The sequence below is a fragment of the Epinephelus moara genome, chromosome 12 (genome assembly GCF_006386435.1).
Source record: "Epinephelus moara isolate mb chromosome 12, YSFRI_EMoa_1.0, whole genome shotgun sequence".
NCBI classification, from domain to species: domain Eukaryota; kingdom Metazoa; phylum Chordata; class Actinopteri; order Perciformes; family Serranidae; genus Epinephelus; species Epinephelus moara.
Window position 1 is genome coordinate 11,664,769 of NC_065517.1, and position 21,913 is coordinate 11,686,681.

The 21,913-nt window shown below is 40.6% G+C and overlaps 1 protein-coding gene and 1 non-coding gene across 2 annotated transcripts in view; one reads left to right on the forward strand and one right to left on the reverse strand.

Annotated features, from left to right (window-relative positions):
• The window catches only part of mei4 (meiosis-specific, MEI4 homolog (S. cerevisiae)), a 95,714-nt gene continuing 73,801 nt past the window's right edge, over positions 1-21,913 (forward strand). Inside the window, exons 1-3 of the mRNA XM_050059008.1 lie at positions 1-132; positions 497-626; positions 19,807-20,052. Coding sequence (XP_049914965.1) covers positions 1-132; positions 497-626; positions 19,807-20,052 — 508 coding nt within the window. The remainder of the gene's footprint in view (positions 133-496; positions 627-19,806; positions 20,053-21,913) is intronic.
• trnae-uuc (transfer RNA glutamic acid (anticodon UUC)) lies at positions 20,562-20,633 on the reverse strand. The gene has a single exon. It is a non-coding gene; the product is annotated as a tRNA-Glu (tRNA).

Below are 21,913 nucleotides of genomic sequence, written 5' to 3' on the forward strand. Positions count from 1 at the left end.
ATGAGGCCGAGCATTGTCCTGCATCAGAAGGACCCCAGGGTCCACTGCACCAGCATAAGGTCTGACAGTGGCTCTGAGGATTTCATCCTGGTACCTAACAACAGTCAGGGTACAGCTGGCTATGACATGGAGGTCTGTGCGACCTACCAAGGATATGCCTCCTCAGACAATCACTGACCCACTGCCAAACAGGTCATGCTGGATGATGTTACAGGCAGCATAACATTCACCACGGCGTCTCCAGACTCTTTCACGCCTGTCACATGTGCTCAGTGTGAACCTGCTCTCATCTGTGAAGACAACACGGTACCTGTGGTGGACCTGCCAATTCTGGTGTTACCTGGTAAATGCCAATCGAGCCGCATGGTGCTGGGTTGTGAGCACAGGTCCCAGATCTGTTTCTGACAGTTTGGTCAGAAACATGCACACCAGTAGCCTGCTGGAGGTCATTTTGTAGGGCTCTGGCAGTGCTCCTCCTGTTCCTCCTCACACAAAGGAGCAGATACCGGTCCTGCGGTTGATGGCCTTCCAGGGCCCTGTCCAGCTCTCCTCATGTAACGGCTGGCCTCTTGGTATCTCCTACATGCTCTTGAGACTTTGCTGGGAGACAAACCTCGCGATCGCACGTATGGATGTGCCATCCTGGTGGAGCTGGACTACCTGTGCAACCTGATTGGGCTGCAGGCGCCACCTCATGCTACCAGTAGTGACAAGGACACTAGCAGAACACAAAACTAGAGAAGAATCAGTCAGGAAGGATAAGGAGAGAGCAACTGTCTGTGGACACCACATGTAAAACCATTGTCTTTTTGGGGGTTGTCTTGCTTTTGTCTCTCCATTGCACCTGTTGTCACTTTCATTAGCACCAAAGCAGCTGAAACTGATTCACAGTCACTTGTGCTTCTTAAATGGACAGGTTGATATCCCTGAAGTTTAACTGGCTTGGTGTTAAACTGTGACCATTAAGTGTTCCCTTAATTTTTTTTGAGCAGTGTAGTAATAATCTGTTGTTTGTCTCACATTTATCTTCAGAGAGGGGGACACTGTCTTGGACCGCCACTGCTAGCATCCATCACAGTCTGGTTTAGATCAGATAATGTATTGCACTTATATAGTGTATTATGTGTTATACAATAGCATGCACATAATATCCACTGAGAGTCAAACAAGTCAGAGCACACTGCGTACATTCTGGATATACTGTGTCCATCAATAGACCCACATAAACAACCTACTGTACATTAAGTAAGTTACTCTATGCTCTGTGATATTTCTAACCTCAGATATTAAGTTTACAGAGCACTTTGACTTGTAATTACATCTACCTGAAAATAAAGACAGCTATGACGTACACTGGAGTGGATTACGTAACTTTGTCAGGTTGAAACCTGAAAATGAAAGGAAACCTGAGGCGGCCTGGAAGGAAGGAAACAGAAGACACACCTTATTAAAGCTTTGTTGTCAGTTGGCCAGAACAAAACAGCAGCAGTATGGCCCTTCATATTATCTTTGGTCCTTCATCATCACACACCTCTCCTATCTGACGTGTCTTTACTTATCGAAACAGGTTTATCAGTAGCTTACGTACATCACAATAAACCTCAGACACCTGATAAAGCAACAAGTCCAGGAAAGTTGTTTGGGAGTTAACACAAAGCATTCATGGAGTGTATCGGATCACTTTCACACTACAAACCTTCCACCACACTCCCTCTGTATTCGTCTGTGTTTCAGAGTGTGAATGCATTTATCTGTACGAGTATTCATGTGTGTCTACTTGCTTGCTTTCTGACTAGTGTGTTTCTTGTGTCTCCTTACAATCATGCCTATTTTCTACTGATTTGCAACAGGAAATCTGTTTAGAAAGAAATGCAATGGCTCTGCAATTACATTTTTTATCTACATAATGAGGAAGCCTTCCTAATGAACAGGACAGAACAGTCACAGTCGGCATATGTCATTTGCTTCCCGATAATAGCTTTGTACGACCACTATCTGCCCTGCCATCCTGTGTGGAACAAGATCTGTAAAAAACACGTTGCCAGTGATCGTAATAGGCAGCAATTACATTTCCTCCAAAACAGGTTTGGCAGCACTATTTGGCAGCATATAAAATTTTTAGGAGATGATCACAGAGTGGAGATTTACATGTTACACAAACTGCTCAGTATCAAGACACGTAACTCGTGATCCAGTGTGATATTTGTGATGAGAATATACCATGATCCTACCGGACTGACTGACAGTAAAGGTTTCTGTTTGTCATCACACTGCTGTCTGTAGCTGACATTTAAGTGACCCGCACTGCTGCAGAGCACCAGTTCAGGGTGTTACACACTCCCGCACAAACCAAACACAGCCAACCCAAGCAGACGTCATCATGGAAACAGACTGCAGACCGTCTCGTGGTTTCAGCCTTCAGAATGCATGCTTCAGAGCAGAACCACTTTGATTACAGTCTGGTATGGTAACAGCGGGTCAGGTATATTTATGATGGTGTTGACAAAGAGCCACACTCTCTTTCCTTAGAGCCTTAACTCTTATCAGAAAAGAAAAGAGTAGCAGGGGAGGGATCCTTCTTCTAGGACAGACAGGCAGGCAGTGGGTGTAGTATGTACAGAGGAGTACACCAAGACGGTTCCATGTGATTCACTACAGAGCTGAGGCCAGTGACCACGTGAACATGTTTGACTTATAGCTCAGACTATAGACACAAGAACCAGACTGATAAATTGGTCCTAACAGTATGAGAGGAATTGCATTTGTCAGGCCATCAACAACATAGAACTGCAGTACAGTATAGATGTGTCAATAGTTCAACTGTATTCAAGGCATCCTCATCAAAAATGTGTTTATGTAAAAACAAAAAAAACCCCAATAAGCCCAGAACAAGTCTTTGTGCTATTTTCTTATCACCTCCTGCTCTTACTTAAATAAATAACCTTGCCTAGTACTAATTAAATCCATCTACAGACAGGCACCTCTTTACAATAATCTCATGGCAGTTTGTTATAATGTATACAGTATTTATATATAGATCTGAATCTGTATGAAGATGCAAAATAAACACTTTTAAGTATCATTAAAATACACCTAAAGTATTGTGCAGGCTTGATGAAGATGTGAGTTCTGAAGACTTTCTAGTGTTTCTACTTAATTACTTTTGCACTTACTGTCACATAATTAAGTCGATACAATAAATGTGAAAATATCTATTTTTCCACCCTTGTTTAGTCCAATACATTCTCACACCTGCCTCGTCACATATCGCCGCTTGGTCGTAGACTTTCCACGTTGACATGTGATGAGCAAGGCAGCCTGGGCGCATCTGTTGTTGTCGACGTTTCCGGATGCTGTTTCAACTTCACCCTGTTACATGCATTGTGTCTTTTCAAAATACACTTCTGTTTTCACAGGAAATGAAAAGTTTGTATAAAAGTCTCTTTCAAAATAAATGTTCTACGATGCGAAATGATGTTTTTTTTTCCTTCAACAAAACATGCATGTGGTTAGGTTTAGGAAACAAAAGCACTGAACCGCTAATAGGGTTTGCCTTTACATTCATACTGGAAGCGAAGACCAGCCTCCTGGTGAAAGTTGGTGATTGTTGGACCCATCCACCAGCTCTCCTACCCACCCTGCTTGGAATTTTCGGCCCCTTAATTTTCATTGTTGTCCTTCAGCAATTCCCCCTGATGCTGTCGGGCGTCGCTACACACTGATGGTGCCGAGCCACGTGTCATGTCGACATGAAAGGACAGCTTTTTTTGTCTGTGTCTGACACAGAAGTCCCTGCACCAGTATTTAATGGCTTCGGAATGAGACCAGGTTGTTTGGTCAGATTTTGGGATGAAATGTTAAATGGAAACTTTGATGCGATTCCCCAGATTGGGTATCCGGCTTAACATGAAGTGGCGCCCCCAAGGGCGGCGGCAGGGGCCATGGCCCCTTGAAGAATTGCTGGCCACCCTACTGGCTCCCCCAACAAAAATAATTGGAGGTGGACATTACTGTTTTTAAAAAGCTGTGGCACACTCATTTTTTAAAATAGTGCAAACATAGTTGGCAAAGCTTGTTGGAAGGGGGCTAAACAAAGCTCTGAAGTTGGGCTAAATTTGGTAAACAACTAGTGTGGCCATTTTCAAAGGGATCCCATGAACTCTCACCTCAAGATATCTGAATGAAAATGGGTTCTACGGGTACTCACGAGTCTTCCCTAAACTTGAGAAGGCTTGTTCAATGTGTTCCTTCAAATTAAAGCTGGATAACCAGCCTGTTTGAAGAACAATGAATCCCCAAACATGTATTTACAGTTACAAGACACATTAAAACAGGATTGTAGTGGAACGCGTGTTAACTGTACCAGTATTATTAACTGTGGCATAAGAGACCAAGGTACAGTATATCACTATGGAATTCTTTAACTCTCCATAGTGACATAGTTTTTTAACAAGCCTATGCACTATAGCAGCCTAAACAAAGTCCTGAAATTCAGTTATGGCTTTTGGTTTTTGTGTGCCACCCCAATATTTTCAGTGGCCACATCTGGCTACCCCTGTGAAAGATTTCTGGTGCCACCACTGATGATGTGACTGATCCCCATTAGATACAGTCATCAATGTCATTATAAAGTTGAGTTTCCACAAAAGTTCCTGTAGTCATGGTGGACCACTGAATCAGATTTTAGCCTCCATGAATCCAAAGACTTTGACGCAGTAAATCTGGGAAATAGATGAGTACTCAGTATCAGCAAATAACCTGAGTTGAGGTATCTGAATCATTATCAGGAGAAAAACTGACTATGAGCCTTGAAATGATCATTATGAGGAGAAGCCCTCCAGCTGTGAGGAATAATTTACAAAGCTGATGAGGGTGCTGCTGTCAAAACACCGTAGTAATCTGAAAATAATGCAGAGCCTGCAGCCACGCTGGTGTGATGTCCCTCCTCATATGTGGCAGGTGGAATTGATCACCATCCTCTTGCACAAACTACAGGTGGAAGCAGAGTTGAAATTATTTAACCGTGTATTGAGTTTTGGGAACATGTTATTCAGACTTCTGTCTCGTCCCATGTGTCACCTCACCCTCACCTGTGCCCCTTTAATGCAGAAGACCATAACGGAAATAAGGCGATGAACTCTCCTGAGGATTTACTGACTCAATTTTTGAGTGTATGTTTTTGCTTGAGCTTGTCAAATAAACTTGCTAATTCACTCACTCATTCAGCCTCAGGCTTTCATTATTTTGAACGCAGAAACAAGAGACGGTTTATTATTCCTGGCTGCTCTTTCTACAAACTCTTTAAACTTTTAAGCACTGAGGATTCATGTCTCTGTTTAGTCCGGGTTTTACTTTCAAAGAAATAATGTTTCTGGTTTCTTGAGGGAGTCTGGGTTTGTTTAACTGTTTGAGTCCTGCACTCAGGTTGCATTAAAAATGGTGCTAAAACACCGGGAAACATCTTCATCACTGACGTAGCCAGCTGAAAAATCAAGCAAAATGTCTTTTCCCCCCAAAAACTGCATGAGTTCATACTCTTGTTCTTGTTTAATGTTGTTATTGGGCTAAGGGCCCTGGGTTGCAATCAAACCCAGGCCGCTGTGGAAAGTACACAGCTTTAGTACATGGGGTGCACACTCTACCAGGTGAGCTACTGTGTCCCTTAAATTCAGACTTGATAGTTACAGGGCTGTCCACATATTTTTGGCCATATATGTTTGAAATTATGTAGTGTTGATTCTTTGTTCCTTCTTGGCCTGCATTTAAAATGTGTCTGTGCATATTTCTGGTTCTCTTGTGCATTTTCCTGATAAACATGTAGTTTTTAATATGTGTTTGAACTCATTTTGTGTTATATACAGTATAGTATATTTACAGTACTATATGTGTTTGTGCTCTGTGGGGGTGAAGATGTGTCCTACTTATCACATGAATACATATGTTGTATCACAGTCTTGACACCAGTGGCTGCTTAGATGTCGACCCTCCGGGCTTTCAGAGTAGGCGCTCTGCTGCTGCTGCTGCTGTTCAACACATCCCGAATGACGCAACAAACACTGGAGACAGATTAGTTCCCCCTTTCTAAAGACGCTGAGGAAGAGGATGAAAACCCAGGGTCTCCGCAGCAAAGTACCATAAAGCTGGAGGAATCTGTTTACAGTGCAATTCCACAGTTACAGGATGTAGGATAAAATATGCATGTAGAGTAAATCAGTTCACACAACAGCTTTGCTAATGATAGAAACACTTTGGAAGCTTACTTTGTCAGATAAGAAGGTGACTGACAGCAGCTTCATCTCTGAAAGAGGCTACATTAAGAGGATCTAGATTATGTTTTCTTTAAATCAACATAATACATGAAAAAAAATCCAACTGGCAAAATAAAATGGCTGATCTGAAGCTTTCAATCATTTTCCATGCTCCTCATCAGCAGTTGTTATCATGGAGTTGTATATAGGCAACTTGAACCCCCTCCCCCACTACTGATTTAAAAAAGAATAAATAGAAAAACTGGCTATGCTTTGACAGGCAATCATGCACTGCTGTCCGAAATTATCATTAGCAAATGTAATCATAATCATGAATAAGTTTAATAAATTTCCTTTATTATTAGCATTGTTATTAGGCAGCACGGTGGTGTGGTGGTTAGCACTGTCGCCTCACAGCAAGAGGGTTCCTGGTTCGATCCCAGGAGGGAGACCTTCTGTGTGGAGTTTGCATGTTCTCCCCGTGTCAGCGTGGGTTTTCTCCGAGTACTCTGGCTTCCTCCCACAGTCCAAAGACATGCAGGTTAATTGGTGACTCTAAATTGGCCGTAGGTGTGAATGGTTGTCTGTCTCTATGTGTCAGCCCTGTAATAGTGTGGCGACCTGTCCAGGGTGTACCCGCCTCTCGCCCAATGTCAGCTGGGATAGGCTCCAGCCCCCCCGCAACCTTCAAGAGGATGAGTGGTTACGAAAATGGATGGATTATTGTTATTGCTACTGGATCTAGTATTATGGTGTACTGCAGTTCTGTGTGTGGTTTATCTGAGTGGTGTTGCCGTGTTTGTGTAGACACAAACAGTGTCAAACATTGTACTTTCTCTTTATTTCAAATGTATGAAAAATTAAAAAGTGTTATGTAGGCTATATCACTGTCAGTGTGATAGTTTTTTGTCAAGTGTTAGCATGTCATAAACAGTAATAAAAAAGTCAGAGTATAGTTTGTCATAAAAAAAAACATCATCTAAAAAAAGTCCTTGTACAATATGTCATTAAAAAAGTCACATTGTGTGCACTTTTCCTGTGTAATATGCTGGCTCCCTAAAATGGTACTGTGCCATCAAAAGTTTGGGACGCCCTGACCCCTGACCCAAGATTGTTGGTCAGTTTTAGCTGTTAAGTTTCTCCTGGGGGAGATTCCGACCAGACACCCCTGGAGATTTAAGACTTAAACAGACGATTATGGTCCTACGGTGAAGACATGAAGTTCAGAAGGTTTTAAAGGTAACACAGTCTTAACACAATGACTTCAGAAACTGTGGGACGACCACAGGTATAAGTAATCATTCTTATTAGGTAATATTGTAGGATATAAAACAACTTTTATTTTATAGGTATAGGCCTGTAAAAGAGTTTGAAAGAGGCAAGTGAAATAAACATTTACACAGCACATAAAAGCAAAGTGACACACAGCAGCTCTCCTCCTCCTCTCTTTGCCTCTAATCTGCCACCACGCCTCCAACCCACTGCAGCCCCCGCAGACCTGACAGATTTATCAGCTTCAGGGAAGATTTAGTAGCATTTGGCTGCTGGCTCTGTGGTTATTTCCCTCCCTGAACCTTTTTATTAAAATATGAATCATGTGAGGCAGTTTTGCAGAGCGTGTTGTCTCACTAGAGGTCAGCAGACTGCAAGAAATGAACTGACAACATGAGGCCAGCACAGCAGCAAACATGTCAAAGTAAGAGAATACAAATAATGTATGTTGTGTATTTGAATATTCAGCAGCTAATATGGTTTGTCTAACCAGTGACATCTATTTACCATATCTACTTGGATGTGCAGTGGATTATAATAGAAACACAGAAATATAGGAACAGAAGAACAAACCCCTAGGAGCCTATAAGGAATGTCACCTCAGTAAGCATAATCAGCAAATACAAAAGTCATGTTATCAAGAAAAATAAACAAACAAGCAACCAAAGGGTCAAGAAGCGAACATGAAATAAACAAAATAAATCAAGGAAACATATAAAATAATTATAATAATAAACTGAGAGTGTGATTGTGTATTTGTGTATGAGTGAGTGCATGTGTGTGAAAGCATGCACGTACAAAAACATATTTATGTATAGACTTTCAATAAAGAGAGATAGGGATCAATTATAATCAGATATGATCAGTGTGAATAGTTTGGTTCAACTGGTTGGTGAACTTCCTCAGAGAGGTAGACTGGAATGCAAATCAAATATAAGTGTTCTATAGAGCTGAGCACCCCTATAGAGATATGACATAGTCCAATTCAAAACAATGGGAGGTGTAACAATTTGGCATGTCTGGTATTATAATAATGTACCTCATCATTAGACTGGGAAAAATACTTTGCAAGACATGGGAAACTTATCAGGCTGATGCAAAGTTTTATCAATGAAAATAAGTGTTTGATACTTAATTACCATAAAACTTCTATTGAAAGTGTAGTCCCAGTTAAACACCCAGTCCCTTTTACTAGCCCAGTGTGGCTACACATTTTTAAAAATAAAGGCCTGTCTCAATGAGAAGCCTGGTCTGGTTGCCAAGCAGTTAATTTTTATAGAAGTTCTTGGATGTATAAAAGCAGGTTGTTGGCTACCCACTTGAGCATTTTACTAAAAGGCTGAGCACCAGAGAGGACCATAAGTCATTCAGGTTTACCTGCATGATGAAAAAACAAGTGGTGACTCCCTTCCTCTGAAGCTGTCATAAAGTCAGATCCTCCATTACTCAACAAGTTATTTATATTCCTTTAGTCTGCAAGGGTCCAATGATCAAAACTGTCAAAAGTGTTTTTAATAAAAATGAATCCAAGTTATGAATATTGTTTTAACAGGATAAACTTATCTCTTAGCTTATGAAGAGGCTCCCCAAAAATAATAAAGATTTATTAAACATTTCTGACGAACCTAACTTTTTATTTTGCAGATGATGCTAATAGATTTAGACATTTATTGCAAACAGAGCGAATATGAGTCTTCCATGAGACCTGGCTAATTGGGTTATTTCCAGTGGAGAGACAAGAGTTAGAGTTACAATATTTGACAGTAATTGCAATATTTGTTTTGAGTGAAATATCTCAACAACTATTAGATGGACTGACATAAAAGTTAAGTTTGGTTCAGACAGTCACTCTCTCCTCCAGACGAATCATAATAACTTAGATGAACCATTAACTTTCCATCTATTGCCATGATCAGGTCAAAATTTAATTGGTAGCATTTTTTGGGGATATGACCAAACATCTGCCAAACTAACCACTTGTCATGGAAGAAAAAAAAGCACAGATGATACGCATTATTAGTTAACATTGGCTTAGTTTCCCTATTAGCCATGACAGTGAGCCAGTATGTACAATACCAGCACCCTGGGGCTAACTCACCTAAATTGAATGAAGAGTGTATCTATGTTCCCAGGGCCCCATGTTCCACATTTCAATCAGCTGTTATGACAAATTAACCCTCCATAGGAAAATGTAAAGATGTGTTTTGGATGTGGACGCCATCTTGTGAGGATTGTGTTGAGTTACCTTTGTCTACTACGGTGGTCAGGCAATGGTATTTGGACAAACTTAGTACAATAAACAACATAAATCCATATGAGTTGGCAGCCCAAGGCTGAATCACAGACCCTGATGCACTCCCTCCACTCACGTACCTGGACATTGTCAAGTACCTTGGTTTTGGACTGAGAAGATAAAAGAGCGCATACCCTTCAAAATGTTGCCCTAATCCCATTTGATCCCTTTCAAGTTAATGGTTTCATCTTTTGTTTTTCTTTTTCCTCTCTTTTGATTGGTTAATTAAGTGGCTTCTAATTCTTATTCATTTAAATTCAGGGCTAAAAAAGGGTAATTAATATCTAGACTAAGACCTGTGCCAGTGCAATTTAATGACTGTCAGAATCATAATCACAGCACCCTAACCTGCCAGCCCATGTCATATTAGGCGAATACAGACCTGAGGTACATCTTTTTCATGTTCCCATTATGTGCTACATAGAGCTGGGAAACATACAATCCTAGGAGAGCACATAGAAGTGGGAAACATATAGGACCCTTTGCAATGTTCCTATTATGTGCCATATAAATCTGGGCAACATACAACCCTGGGAGAGCACATATGCAGAACTGGGAGACATAGGACCCTTTGTAATGCTCCTTTTATGTGCCATATAAATCTGGGGAGCATACTGTAGGATCCTTGGAACATAGGAATGACACCAATGGGAGGAAAACAGTCATATAATGTTATGAATGCCTCTTGTGCTTTTCTTGCTTTGACATGCCAAATGTCTACTGTGAAATATCTCTGTGCATCCTGAGGAGGGTGTGAATATCTGCACCTAATTTCATGGCATCCAGCAGCTGCTGAGACACAGAAGACCACAAATGTCAGCCTTAATATGGTGCAAGAGGAGACATCAGGAGATTACCAGAAGTTATTAGGATCCATTCTCTGGGAACCACGAATGTTTGTGCAAATATAGGTCTTGAGATATGGGATAAATGACTTTATTTATCTGCTAGTAATACTGAAGGGACAGTCAAAGTATTATTAAAGTCAGTAGGATTCATCCTCCGGGAAACGAATGCCTGTACAAAATGTCATGAGAGATTATCCAGTAGCTGTTAACATATTTCAATTTTTGCATGATTTTCAAAAGTCTGGAAAGGCTTAGGTTGTCGGTTCATGAAAAGTAGGTTTTTTTACAAATTGTGTGGCTCTCGCTTTACACTAAGTCATGTAGGACCCAAAACTGAACTGTATATGGTTCAGTAAAGCCTTAATGTTATTTTTTGGTTGGACAAAAGCTATATGTAGTTACATAACCATTTTCCTGTCCATTAAAGCTCGAGTGGGCAGTTCAATTTTGGCGACTGTGGGCAAAAATCCCATAATAACCTCTGAACATATTATGATTCAAGTTGTCTGAGAGAACTCTACATTTCTGCACCTCCTCTTTGCTGTGTTTTCAGGTTTTAGAAAATCTAGCTCATGATGGGAGAAAGGGCATTTCGGAGAAAGAGTGTTCCTATTTGCTGTTCTACAAATGCATGTCCCTTCAGTAAAAGCCTGAGAATCCTACAGAAAAAGTTGCTGTTCCGGCATTGGCAACAACTGCGTACACTGCAAAGCAACCCAAAAAAGGAAGACAGACTTATCAAAAAGAGAGTGACAATAAAAATCTTAAAACACATGTCATTGTCATCGAAACATTTCAGGGATGGAGAGAAAACATTGCTAAAAGTTTAGCCTTTTGCTAACCTTTTGCTAAGGCTCACAGCTGCGGCTTGATGCTCATAGTTACGTTGCTAAAGTTAGCTTGAGCCTCAAATCACAGTGTGTCCTCCGCCTCACTCCCCATCACTACAGACCACCTCGCTGGGAGGACTCAGGCAGCAGCTCTGGAGATTGACCGCCAGTCAGTGGCTGCAGGCAACCAGAATCCACCCAGCGCAAATTATGGGGAAACTTTCTGTTGCTGCTGTTACACAGGTTAGACCAGATGCTGCCACTGGCCACTAGTCGACTGTGACATCCGGCACTGAGGAGGTTTGAGCTGTCCATATTCAAAGCTGCCAACTGAAGGTCCATCTCCTGACCTGCTGCTCACCTCCCAGGGAAGCAATCTACTGTGGCGGGGAGCAAGGCCGAGGGACCAAGGGGTGGCTAGCTAGCTCATTCTTATTTCATTTATGGTAAAGAGAAAGAGAGTAGGGCGAGGAGGGGGCTGCATGAATGAGCTGAATGCAGCTATACAATGGAATAAGACTAAATAAATGAATGTTTGGGAAACACTGAGTTACTGAATGAACAAGTGCATGTGCCCATGGTTGTTTGGTGGGAGGAGCTTAGGACGGAGAGGGGGGAGCTGCAGGAGGACTGTGTATTTTCAAATTCCTCCTTTTTTCCCCTTTTTCAGATTTCTGCCAACTCGCTTTAACTAATTGATTGATCTCCTAATCTCTTCACACACAACTAACAGATCCACAGTGAAAAATCCTGAATCCTGTCAAAGTTTCATTCATAAATCACCAAACACTGAACACGGTTTACTATTATTGAAGCAGCTGTGGTCAATGCAGGTTTTAATTGCCTAAACAGCTCAGGAAACATATTTATTCATCAGCTTCACATCCCTAAACCCACCTCTTCTCACCACACCTGCCTCAGACCAAACAATTCATCAGCCTCAGGGAAGATTTAGCAGCATTTTGCCGGTGGCTTCTGTTTATTTCCCACCAGATTCTATTAAATATGAATCCCTGTCACAGGGGAGGGCAGCAGAGAGCAAGAAATGAATCAGGAGAGGAGTCATGCTCACTGCTCACAATACACAATAACATGTCAGGGCAGAACAACACAAGTCATATTTTCTCTACATGTTATATTTATGTACATGTTTGATATGAAAAATGCAATAACTGGTGTGTCATCGTGAGGGATGTTTGCTTATTTTAACAGGCGCTGCGGGGGACTTAAATAAAATGAATGAAGGGGTGAAGAACAGCAGAGTGACGCAGCCTTTTCTCAGCCTTTCTTATTCCAGCTGATGGATAACAACAGCTCTCCAGAGAGCGACCAAGTGTATCTGGAGAATGAGAATATAGCAGGCTTATAATAAAACTCCTCCTTCATGCATTCATCCTGTCCGTCCTGCATTAATACTCTCAACAGAGACAGCGCTCCCTGATGTATTCATCCTTTATCTCCTCTCTGTGTGCTAAAGCTGAAATCTGTAACGTTCACACAACAGTGTAGGTGACGGAGCTTCTTGTGTCGACTGTTTGAACTTGTTTCACCTTGTTTTTGTCTGTGTGACTGACTGTGTACAGACGGGTGACAGATTAAAAGGGACAAATCTGAATAAAGGAGTTGAGAAACAACAAAGTGCGGAAGCTTCCACACAAACACAGAGGCCCACTGAATGGTTTGATGAGAACGATGTGAACTATTTGCTGTGGCCTTCACAGTCGCCAGAACTAAACATGTTATGTTTATGTCTTTCTTTCCATAACTTAAATGCAAATTTATGGACGTTTACTCTGGATGGACATCAGAAATAATAATACCATCTGAAAGTGGAAGTCACACTGAATAATATCAATATGGTTCATGGCTTTGTGATAACATTTGACTGAGATATCGCTCCCAGAAGGAGTCGCAGTATCTTTGTCTCCCTTCACCTCTCTGGCGCCCCCCTGTGGAGGCTTTGTTTTTTCTTCCTCTGTCTTGCAGTGCTCACACTACAGGGAAGGTGACAGAGCGTCTGGTTTCATCTTGATGAACTTGCTTCACCTTTTCTTGTTTGTGAAGAATGAAAATTCGTATCTACTTGTTGCATACAGATGTGTGACAATAAAAAAAAATCTGCAAGTTCTGACGTGCCTTTTTTATGATTTCTGACCAGATTTATGGATGGTTATACTCAATGGTCATCAGCAATAGTGATATCATCTGGTAGTGTAAGTCACTCTGAATGATATCAGTAGATTTTATGTCTCTGTGATAACATTTGACTGATTCAGAGAAAGGAGTGCAATTTTTTGACTGAAGCTCAGACAGTTTGTGCCAAGCAAGTCAAGAATCCTTCCTTGGTAGGACAAGTCCTTCTAAGGAAGGATTCACCAGAGGCAAGGCAGGAGTCCTTCTTAGCATTCGGTAAACACGCATTGGAAAAACGAGTGTCCCCAGGTGTACGACATTAACCCTCAGCGCACTGAGGGGGTTTCAGGATACTGTGAGAATTCCGGCACTCTCCAATGTTGTTGTACAATTTGAACAAATGTAAGCAGTATTTTCAAAGTCATGTGCCTTTTAGGGAGAATATATTTCTGGATTATACTTCAAAAAACAAACAGATAGGCTAAACGAAACTTTTGTGGCACTAATCGCTCCATCACTGCTTGATCGATCAATCTGAATACTTTTATGTTTTATCTTAATCATGTGATTTAACAATCTCATTATTCGGCAGTGGACTCATTGGAAAGCATAAATTATGAGGTTTCTGTCAGTATTTTTTATGCTTGTATGATAAAAACTCCTGGAGATATTAATCCAAATAAATGACATATTTATCGAAATCATGCTGGGCTTTGCTGGTGCGGGTTTTATTGAAGAGACCTACGCCTTCACTTCCAGCAAATTGTGCGCAAAAAAATTGTGGGTACCTGCTGAGGATACACACATGCATCCTTTAAAATTCTCTGAATGAAGGACTCTTTTCTTGGTAGAGTTTCAAGGATCCTTGACATTGGAACAGTCCTTAGGCGGAATTTGATGATGTAGCATCCTTGACATTCAGCCATTTAAAGATCCTGCCTTGACTTTGAGAAACACCCAGTATTTTGGCCTCCCCTTCAACTCTTTATCGCCCCCCCGTGGAGGATTTTGTAGTCCTTGTCATTTTACAAACCACATCCTGTGATTTTCCAGGCTGTTCTCATGCACTGGTCACACAAATACCTTCAAAAAGTAATGCACCACATTTGTATGTAGTCAATGTAATCAGGAAGGCTGTGATTACTTAACAATTGCACTGACGAGAGTAAAGAAGGAAGTACTGTTAGGAGCGAAAGTCCATATGAACACAAAGTAGGGTGGTGGATGAGTAAAACAACACAGGACTTTCCCCAGGAGACCAGTGTCTGTGTGAAACCAGGAGAACTTTGAGTTATTTTGAGGTGCGCTGCCACCATGTTTCTTTTCCTAAACCTAACCTACGTACCTTTACGTTGAGAACTTTACCTTAAGTACATGGTGACGCCATTTGTAGGGCACTTATTCATTAGGTATCACACAAATCATTGCGTGTGCATTTTTGTAAGATATCATATGAACTGTTGTATGAGGATATGTTGAATGTCCTGATGGCTAAGATGTTTTACAGAATATTTAGGTTTTTTCCCCTCCTCCCTGTGGTGATAACCCCGTCCGATTTGGTCTCCATATAAATAATCAATCATGCTATTATTTTTTTTCTGTTGAATGACTTTATCAAAGGACTGATCATTTCAGGGCTTCAGCTGTCCTGCAAACTACTGAACAGCTCCACCGTTACGTCTGAAGGTCACTGCCTTGGTAAGGAGCACTCTATCAGCAGCTGGTGATGAATACAAGGGCTGACTCTGTGATATAAATCTTTCTTTTTGAACAGTCCCATGACCAGCCTACATGTCTGAGCTTCAGGCTGACATCTTCACCAATCAATGAAAACTCCTCTTCAGTGCACTGACCTTCTAACGATCCCGATGATAATGAGGTGGTCAGCCGGCGAGCAAAGTAGCTGACATGACCGCTTACGCTGAACCCTGCTGATAATGCCTCAGCGTCCACTTGATTCATGTCCGTACACCTCCTCTGATCTCTGAGGAGGACGTTCGTCTTGTTGCTGAGGAGGTCAGAGGTCACGGTCGCCCACGCAGCAGCATTCCCAGGAGCTGCTGGGAATTCAACAGCTTCTTCAAGGACACTTCAGCAGGGTGGACACGGGAGCTTATTCCTACAGTGGCACTGATGGTTTCTATGACTTTTATGTGACTTTCTGTAACTCTTGATCCTGAGTGTGTTATTTAGCCTAAGATGTAGGAGATTTTTTTCAACACATAGAAGAACACCTTATCCTTCAGTTTATCGCAAACATTCAAAATCAACACATCTTGAGGTTGTTACATGGTTTTCACTGGACAGGAAGGGTATGAAAATCTGTTATTTGTAAAGTAAATAAATAACAAGCAACAGCAACAAATATAAAACCATAATATGGCCCTTAGGAATCATGTGAAACTACTGTGGTCACACATTGCAGCCTAATAATCAGCCCATAGAATGTTACCCCTTTTCTGTTCACGTTCACACTTATTGAATTTTTTAGGCTACATTTTTTATTAACATTTTTTATATAAATTAAAAACATGCAAAAATAAAGCATTAATAATTTTAAATTCATTTCATAGGGTTAGATTTTTAACAGGGTCAAGTTTGATCGATGGTGTCATGGCTGACTGCTCAGTGTCACAGATCTACCCGGTCACAGATATCGGTGTAACACCTGCCCAGCCGGTGCAGCTCAATTAGCATCGTAATGATTGACAACATTAAATGGGGATGTTGATGATAACAGGCACCGAGCAATGGAAAATAGCGAGCGCCATTTAAAAGGTAATTAATTTAAAAGCTGATTTATTTGTTTGACAGTTAACATTAAAAGTTTGAAGATGCTGTGTCACCTAACATTAAACTGTATGATGTTGTAGTTAGCTAGCTAGCTAGCTAGCACTAACTAAGCTTTACTAGCTAACAAATAACCACAGTTTGCCATAGTTTAATTAAAAAACAAGTGTGTTATTGGCTTTTGTCTACAAACCATGGTATCTACCACCATTGTTTTTCATAAAAAATAAAATGGTTGCACAACAAACACATGCTAATTTCAGCTAGCGTTACATTGCTTGCCGTGCTTGCATTAGCCCATGGCATATTAGCTAGCTAAATCATGAAACTAGCTAAATTACGAAATAATGACGTTATGTAGTAAAATTTTGCAATTACAGTCACATAATTTGGAAAAGACTGCTCGGTAGATTTGGTTATATTAAAACAATGTGGATAGCGATGTGTCAACAATATAAATATGGTTAAACTGACTGATAATGGATCCTTGAGTTATTTGAGAACTAGCTAACTGTAGTGACAATATGGGTATTGACCAAGTCAGTGGTCTTAAGGTGCTTCAGGCCAAGGACCCCTTCGCGACAGGGAGATGGACCAGGGACCCCTTACTACATATACTGTGTAAAACTGAGTTGCACATTAAGCGGAATTTATACTTGTGCGTCGCCTACGCTGTTGTGAGCATTTACACTTGTGCATGTGTCTGTGTCACTCTGCAGTTACACCCAAAACACACATTAAACATGGCTTAATAGAGACAATTTCAAACACAAGTACACAAATCAGCTTCACTATAACTTGCAGTATTGACAGCCAGCACTTGTCTTTATCTGGACACATTTTCCCCACAAATACAACATGCTAATGTTAGTAGCACAAGCCTATGGCATTTTACATTGTAAAAATTAGCCAAGCAGCTAGTGATCTATTCCTCTGTACATAAAAATCAAGGGACAATGGCAACACAAAGGTAAAGGTACATAATTTGTCTCCATTACAACTCACAAGGTTCACCGACAAAACAACTGTCTTATTCTAAACACGTTTTTCCCCACAAATACTGCTATATCAGCAGTCTTGACCTGTATTTGCTTTTTAAGTAGTTAAGAGAGGACACTCTACTTTCACACTGATAAGTTGTTGCAAAAGGCAAAATACATAATCAAACATGTTTTAATTTCTGAAAAAAAAAAAAAAAAACGCTTTAAAAAATTACCAAGCAATAATTTCGTGCACCCCATGCAGTAACTCTGAGGACCCACTAGAGGTCACAGACCCCCTGTCAAAGACCCAGGGCCTAAAACTCGGCTACTTAACTCTATCTTAATCTGCTAATGTTTTAGAAATAGCCATATTTTTCCATTTGAAGGAACTGTATTTAATTTCACTCTTTTTCATTTGTAATACTTCATAGAATTGTTTAGCTGTGGTGGAACGTAACTATGTACTTTTACTCAGTGTTACACAAGTAGAAATTTGAGGTACCTTACTGTACTTGTGTGTTTTCTTTTTCTATCAACTACATTTCAGAGGTAAATGTATGTTTGACTTTTTTATGTCTACATTTATCTGACAGCTTTTGTTACTAGTTACTGTAAAATTTTTTGCATACAAAACATACGGGGTATACATGCTTATACATGTACAGTATTTTGAGTCATTTTCCATGCAAAAACATATGATGGTTCTAGCTTCATAAATGTAAGATTGGCTGCTTTTCCATTTGATAATTGTAAAGTCTTAGTAATAATGTTGAGGTTTGGACAGGTGGTTCTACAAAAACAAACATTGTGAATGTGTCACTTTGGGGTTCGGGGTCATTGTGACAACATTTCTTGCTTTTTTCTGAACATTTACAAACCAAACAATCAATAGATTAAAGGTCCAGTGTGCAGGATTTAGGGGGATACATTGGCAGAAATAGAAAATAATGTATTTGGTATGTTGTCTTTAGTGTGTAATCACCTGACAATAAGAATTGTTGTTTTTTCGTTACATTAGAATGAGCCGTTATATCTACATAAGGAGTGGGTCCTGGTCCAAGGAGTCTGTCATTTTGTGCCACCATGTTTCTACATGGTCACGAAACACTGGCTCAAGATAGGGCTGTTTGCATTTTAGCGTTGGCCACTATATTTAATTGCCCCTGTGATGAGCACTGTCAGAAAAACACTTTGTTTTTTGTTTTTTTTTACACGAAACTGCTTTACTCAGTGTTTTTACCCTTCTAAATCACCTAGTCCATTTGTTTTGGAGAGGAAGAGACCTCTGGGGATAATTTGGCTCCTGGTAAAAACCTCCTGAAAGTCTGGGTCTTAAGTTATCAGAAAGAAAAGGTCAGCACACATTAACAGGTACTGGGCTAGCGACCCATCTCTAATGAGCCAAGCAGCATCAGAGCAACACAAATACATAAGGTGAAATTGCTTTATTGAATGGTTTTTATCGGTTGTCCTTTTTGTTTTGGGGAAGAGGAGACCTCTGTGGATAATTTGGCTCCTGGTAAAAACCTCCTGGGCATATGAATTCGAGATAAGGTGAGCACACATTAAGTTATCAGAGAAATTAGGCGAGCGCACATAAGCAAACCGAGAAAAACCTGTGTTAGAGGAACCCTGCTTTGTAACGTCAAAGTGCTTTGTTCAGTGTTTTGTCAATTTTAATCACCTGGTCGGTTTGTTTTGGAGAGGGAGAGACCTTTGCAGATTATTATGCTCTCAGTGAAAACCTCCTGAACAATAAACACTAAAGGAATTCTTTCCAGGAGAAGTTCCAGCTAGTTGCAATCTGCAATCCTCACCTCACCCTAAATTACACACACTGCACCTTTTTAATGGAGAAAAAAATAATCAGATTAATCCATCATGAAAAAACTCATACCTAGAGCTTTCATTCTAGAGTACTTTTACTTTTAATACTCTAATATACTACACATAACTTTAATACGGATAAGCTGGAGTGATTTTGAATATAAACATTTTTGCAGATTAATTTACTATTTATTGACTATAAGAGGAATGATTTCAGTTCCACCCAGGTTTTTGTTTTGGCTGCTAGGTTTCTCTGCCTGAGGACGTTGTTGTAGATCGAAATGTTGCCTTGAAAGGAGAAAAAGAGAAATAAACTATTTTTTTGGGAGCCTAACAGTGTGCAGACCTCCTTTGTGCCCTGTTGTGAAGTATTTTCTGTCTTGCACGACATGTTTTTGCCTGGATGTACACACACTTGGTCCCTCTTCTAAAGTTTCTTTTTGCCATGTGCTTCGGCAAAATACAACATTATTTTAAAAACGTGAAATCTATGAACGTGGCTGAATTTCGAGGTTATTTGCGCTTTGTGGATGGTTTGTTGGTTGACTTCCCTTAAACTCTGTCCTCCTCACTCTGTTTTAGGAGCAAGTCAAGCGGAGTGGTTTTTAACAAAAGCCAAAGTTGCCCTGGCTGTGGCTATAATGAAGAATAAACCCTCGGGTACGAGTGGCAGAGAATACCTTGAGGCTTTGGTCTGCAAGTTGAAGAGCCAGGATGAAAGCTGGAAGGAAAAAGCCCAGGGGCTGCAGCAGGAGGTGCTGAGGCTGCGGCAGGAATTACTGATCACCAGGATGACATCAAACACAAAGAGCACCACGGAGGCAGCAGGTTGGCCTTTCTCTGTGTATGTACGTTACTAAAAATAAGTAGAATATCAGTCATATAAGTAGGACTACCATAACAAGAAAAGCACTTCTTAATTTGATTAAATGTAATGAATGTTTTTTGTTAATCCACACAAGAATTTCGCATATCCCTCTTATTACACACAACACACACATGCAGTTACAGTGGAGGGGTTGCACAGGGTCAGCCATTATATGGTTCCTAGTGGCGTACTGGCACCTCTCCAGCTGCCAGCCCACACTTCATGCTTGGTCCATAAAAGGAACTGAATTGGCGACCCTCTGGTTCAACTGAGGTATTGATGCCTCCAAAGATTCTTTTTTCTTGCCTTTATTGTAGTGCAGCTGTAGACTGACAGGAAAGTGTCGAGAGAAGGAGAATGACAGGCAGCAAAGGGCCATAGATTGGAACTGAATCTGAGGTGCTGCAAGGAACTTGGCCTATACGGGGCACAGACTCTACCAGGTGAGCTGGAGGTTGCCAAATATATGTTCCCACACCGGGAGTTGAACCCGGGCCGCCTGGGTGAAAACCAGGAATCCTAACCGCTAGACCATATGGGATACCTGTAACACTGTCTTGTGTATGCTTACTTCACACGACAAGACTTAAGACTTGTTTTTTTACTCAGTGTTGGCTTGCAACTTGTCGGTGAGCTACAGCCAGTGAGAGCACAAGACATGTGTTGAGTGAAATCCCAGGGGAGTTGTAACATTAGCTGTAACATTAGGAACTGTAGTGGATGTATTACACTGCAACATGGACCATAGTTGTTGTTGCAACTAGAGGAAAAAGACTATGTATATAAAGATTGACGGAAGCAGGCCATTTTGTGAACACGTGTGCCAACTGGGGCTATATTTAAAAAATTGTTTTTCCGGTTCAAATCAATCTTCATTTGAATAATGTGATATCGAATTGTAAAATAGATCTTCAATATAAAAGTAATACAAATAAAAATGCAGCGTTTCCCCATAGATGTGCTTTACTAGGCCGGCCTGGAAAAGTAAATTAAATCCAAATTCCAATTTTCACAGTGGGCTGGTGGCCATTGGCAGCGCTTGTCTGGCCCTGAACGTTTTGAGTGTGGCCCTGAATGGTATAATTTTAAGTTATGCTGCACAGAGCGCCATTTGCTTGCTTATCCAATGTTTATTAAAATTGAACGTGTTGCTTGTCCAATTTCCACTAAAACCGCAACATCCTTGGGTCCCCAGCAGAACATGTGCAAAGTGTGATGTAGATTGGATGGACGGCTGTAAAGACATGCATACATACAGACAGAAAGACAGAGATCCCTTGCTTTATAGTTAGATTAAAAAAGAGAACATGAAAAGTCAAACTGTCACAACATAAGATTTGTTCAAAGTTTTGCCATATAAAGCAGTTGTTTGAATGTAAATGAAAATACATGTACTCTAGTACTGTATATAAATACTAATTTGAGGTGTTTTTATATTTCAAATATTTTAATTTTATGCAACGTATACTTTTACTCCACTACACCTCAGAGGGAAATATTGTACTTGACTCCACTGCATTTGTTTTGACATCTTTAGTTACTTTTCAGTTTACTTTTATTTTTTTATTTTTATCTCCTTCCTGTCCAGTGAAAACTATATATCTCCAAATGTATAGATTTTGCATGTTTGTGATAAACTGAAGGATGAAGTGTTCCTTTAGGTGTTGAGGATATTCTCCTGCCCTTTAACCCTTTAAAAACCCTCTTGGATCAGCTGGAAAATGCATCGTCACAAAGCTGAAAACAAGGCTGTTTTTCTGACACCATGAAAAGTAGACTTTTATAGATGCATGGTTCTCACAGGACAGCCAGGCTATAAAC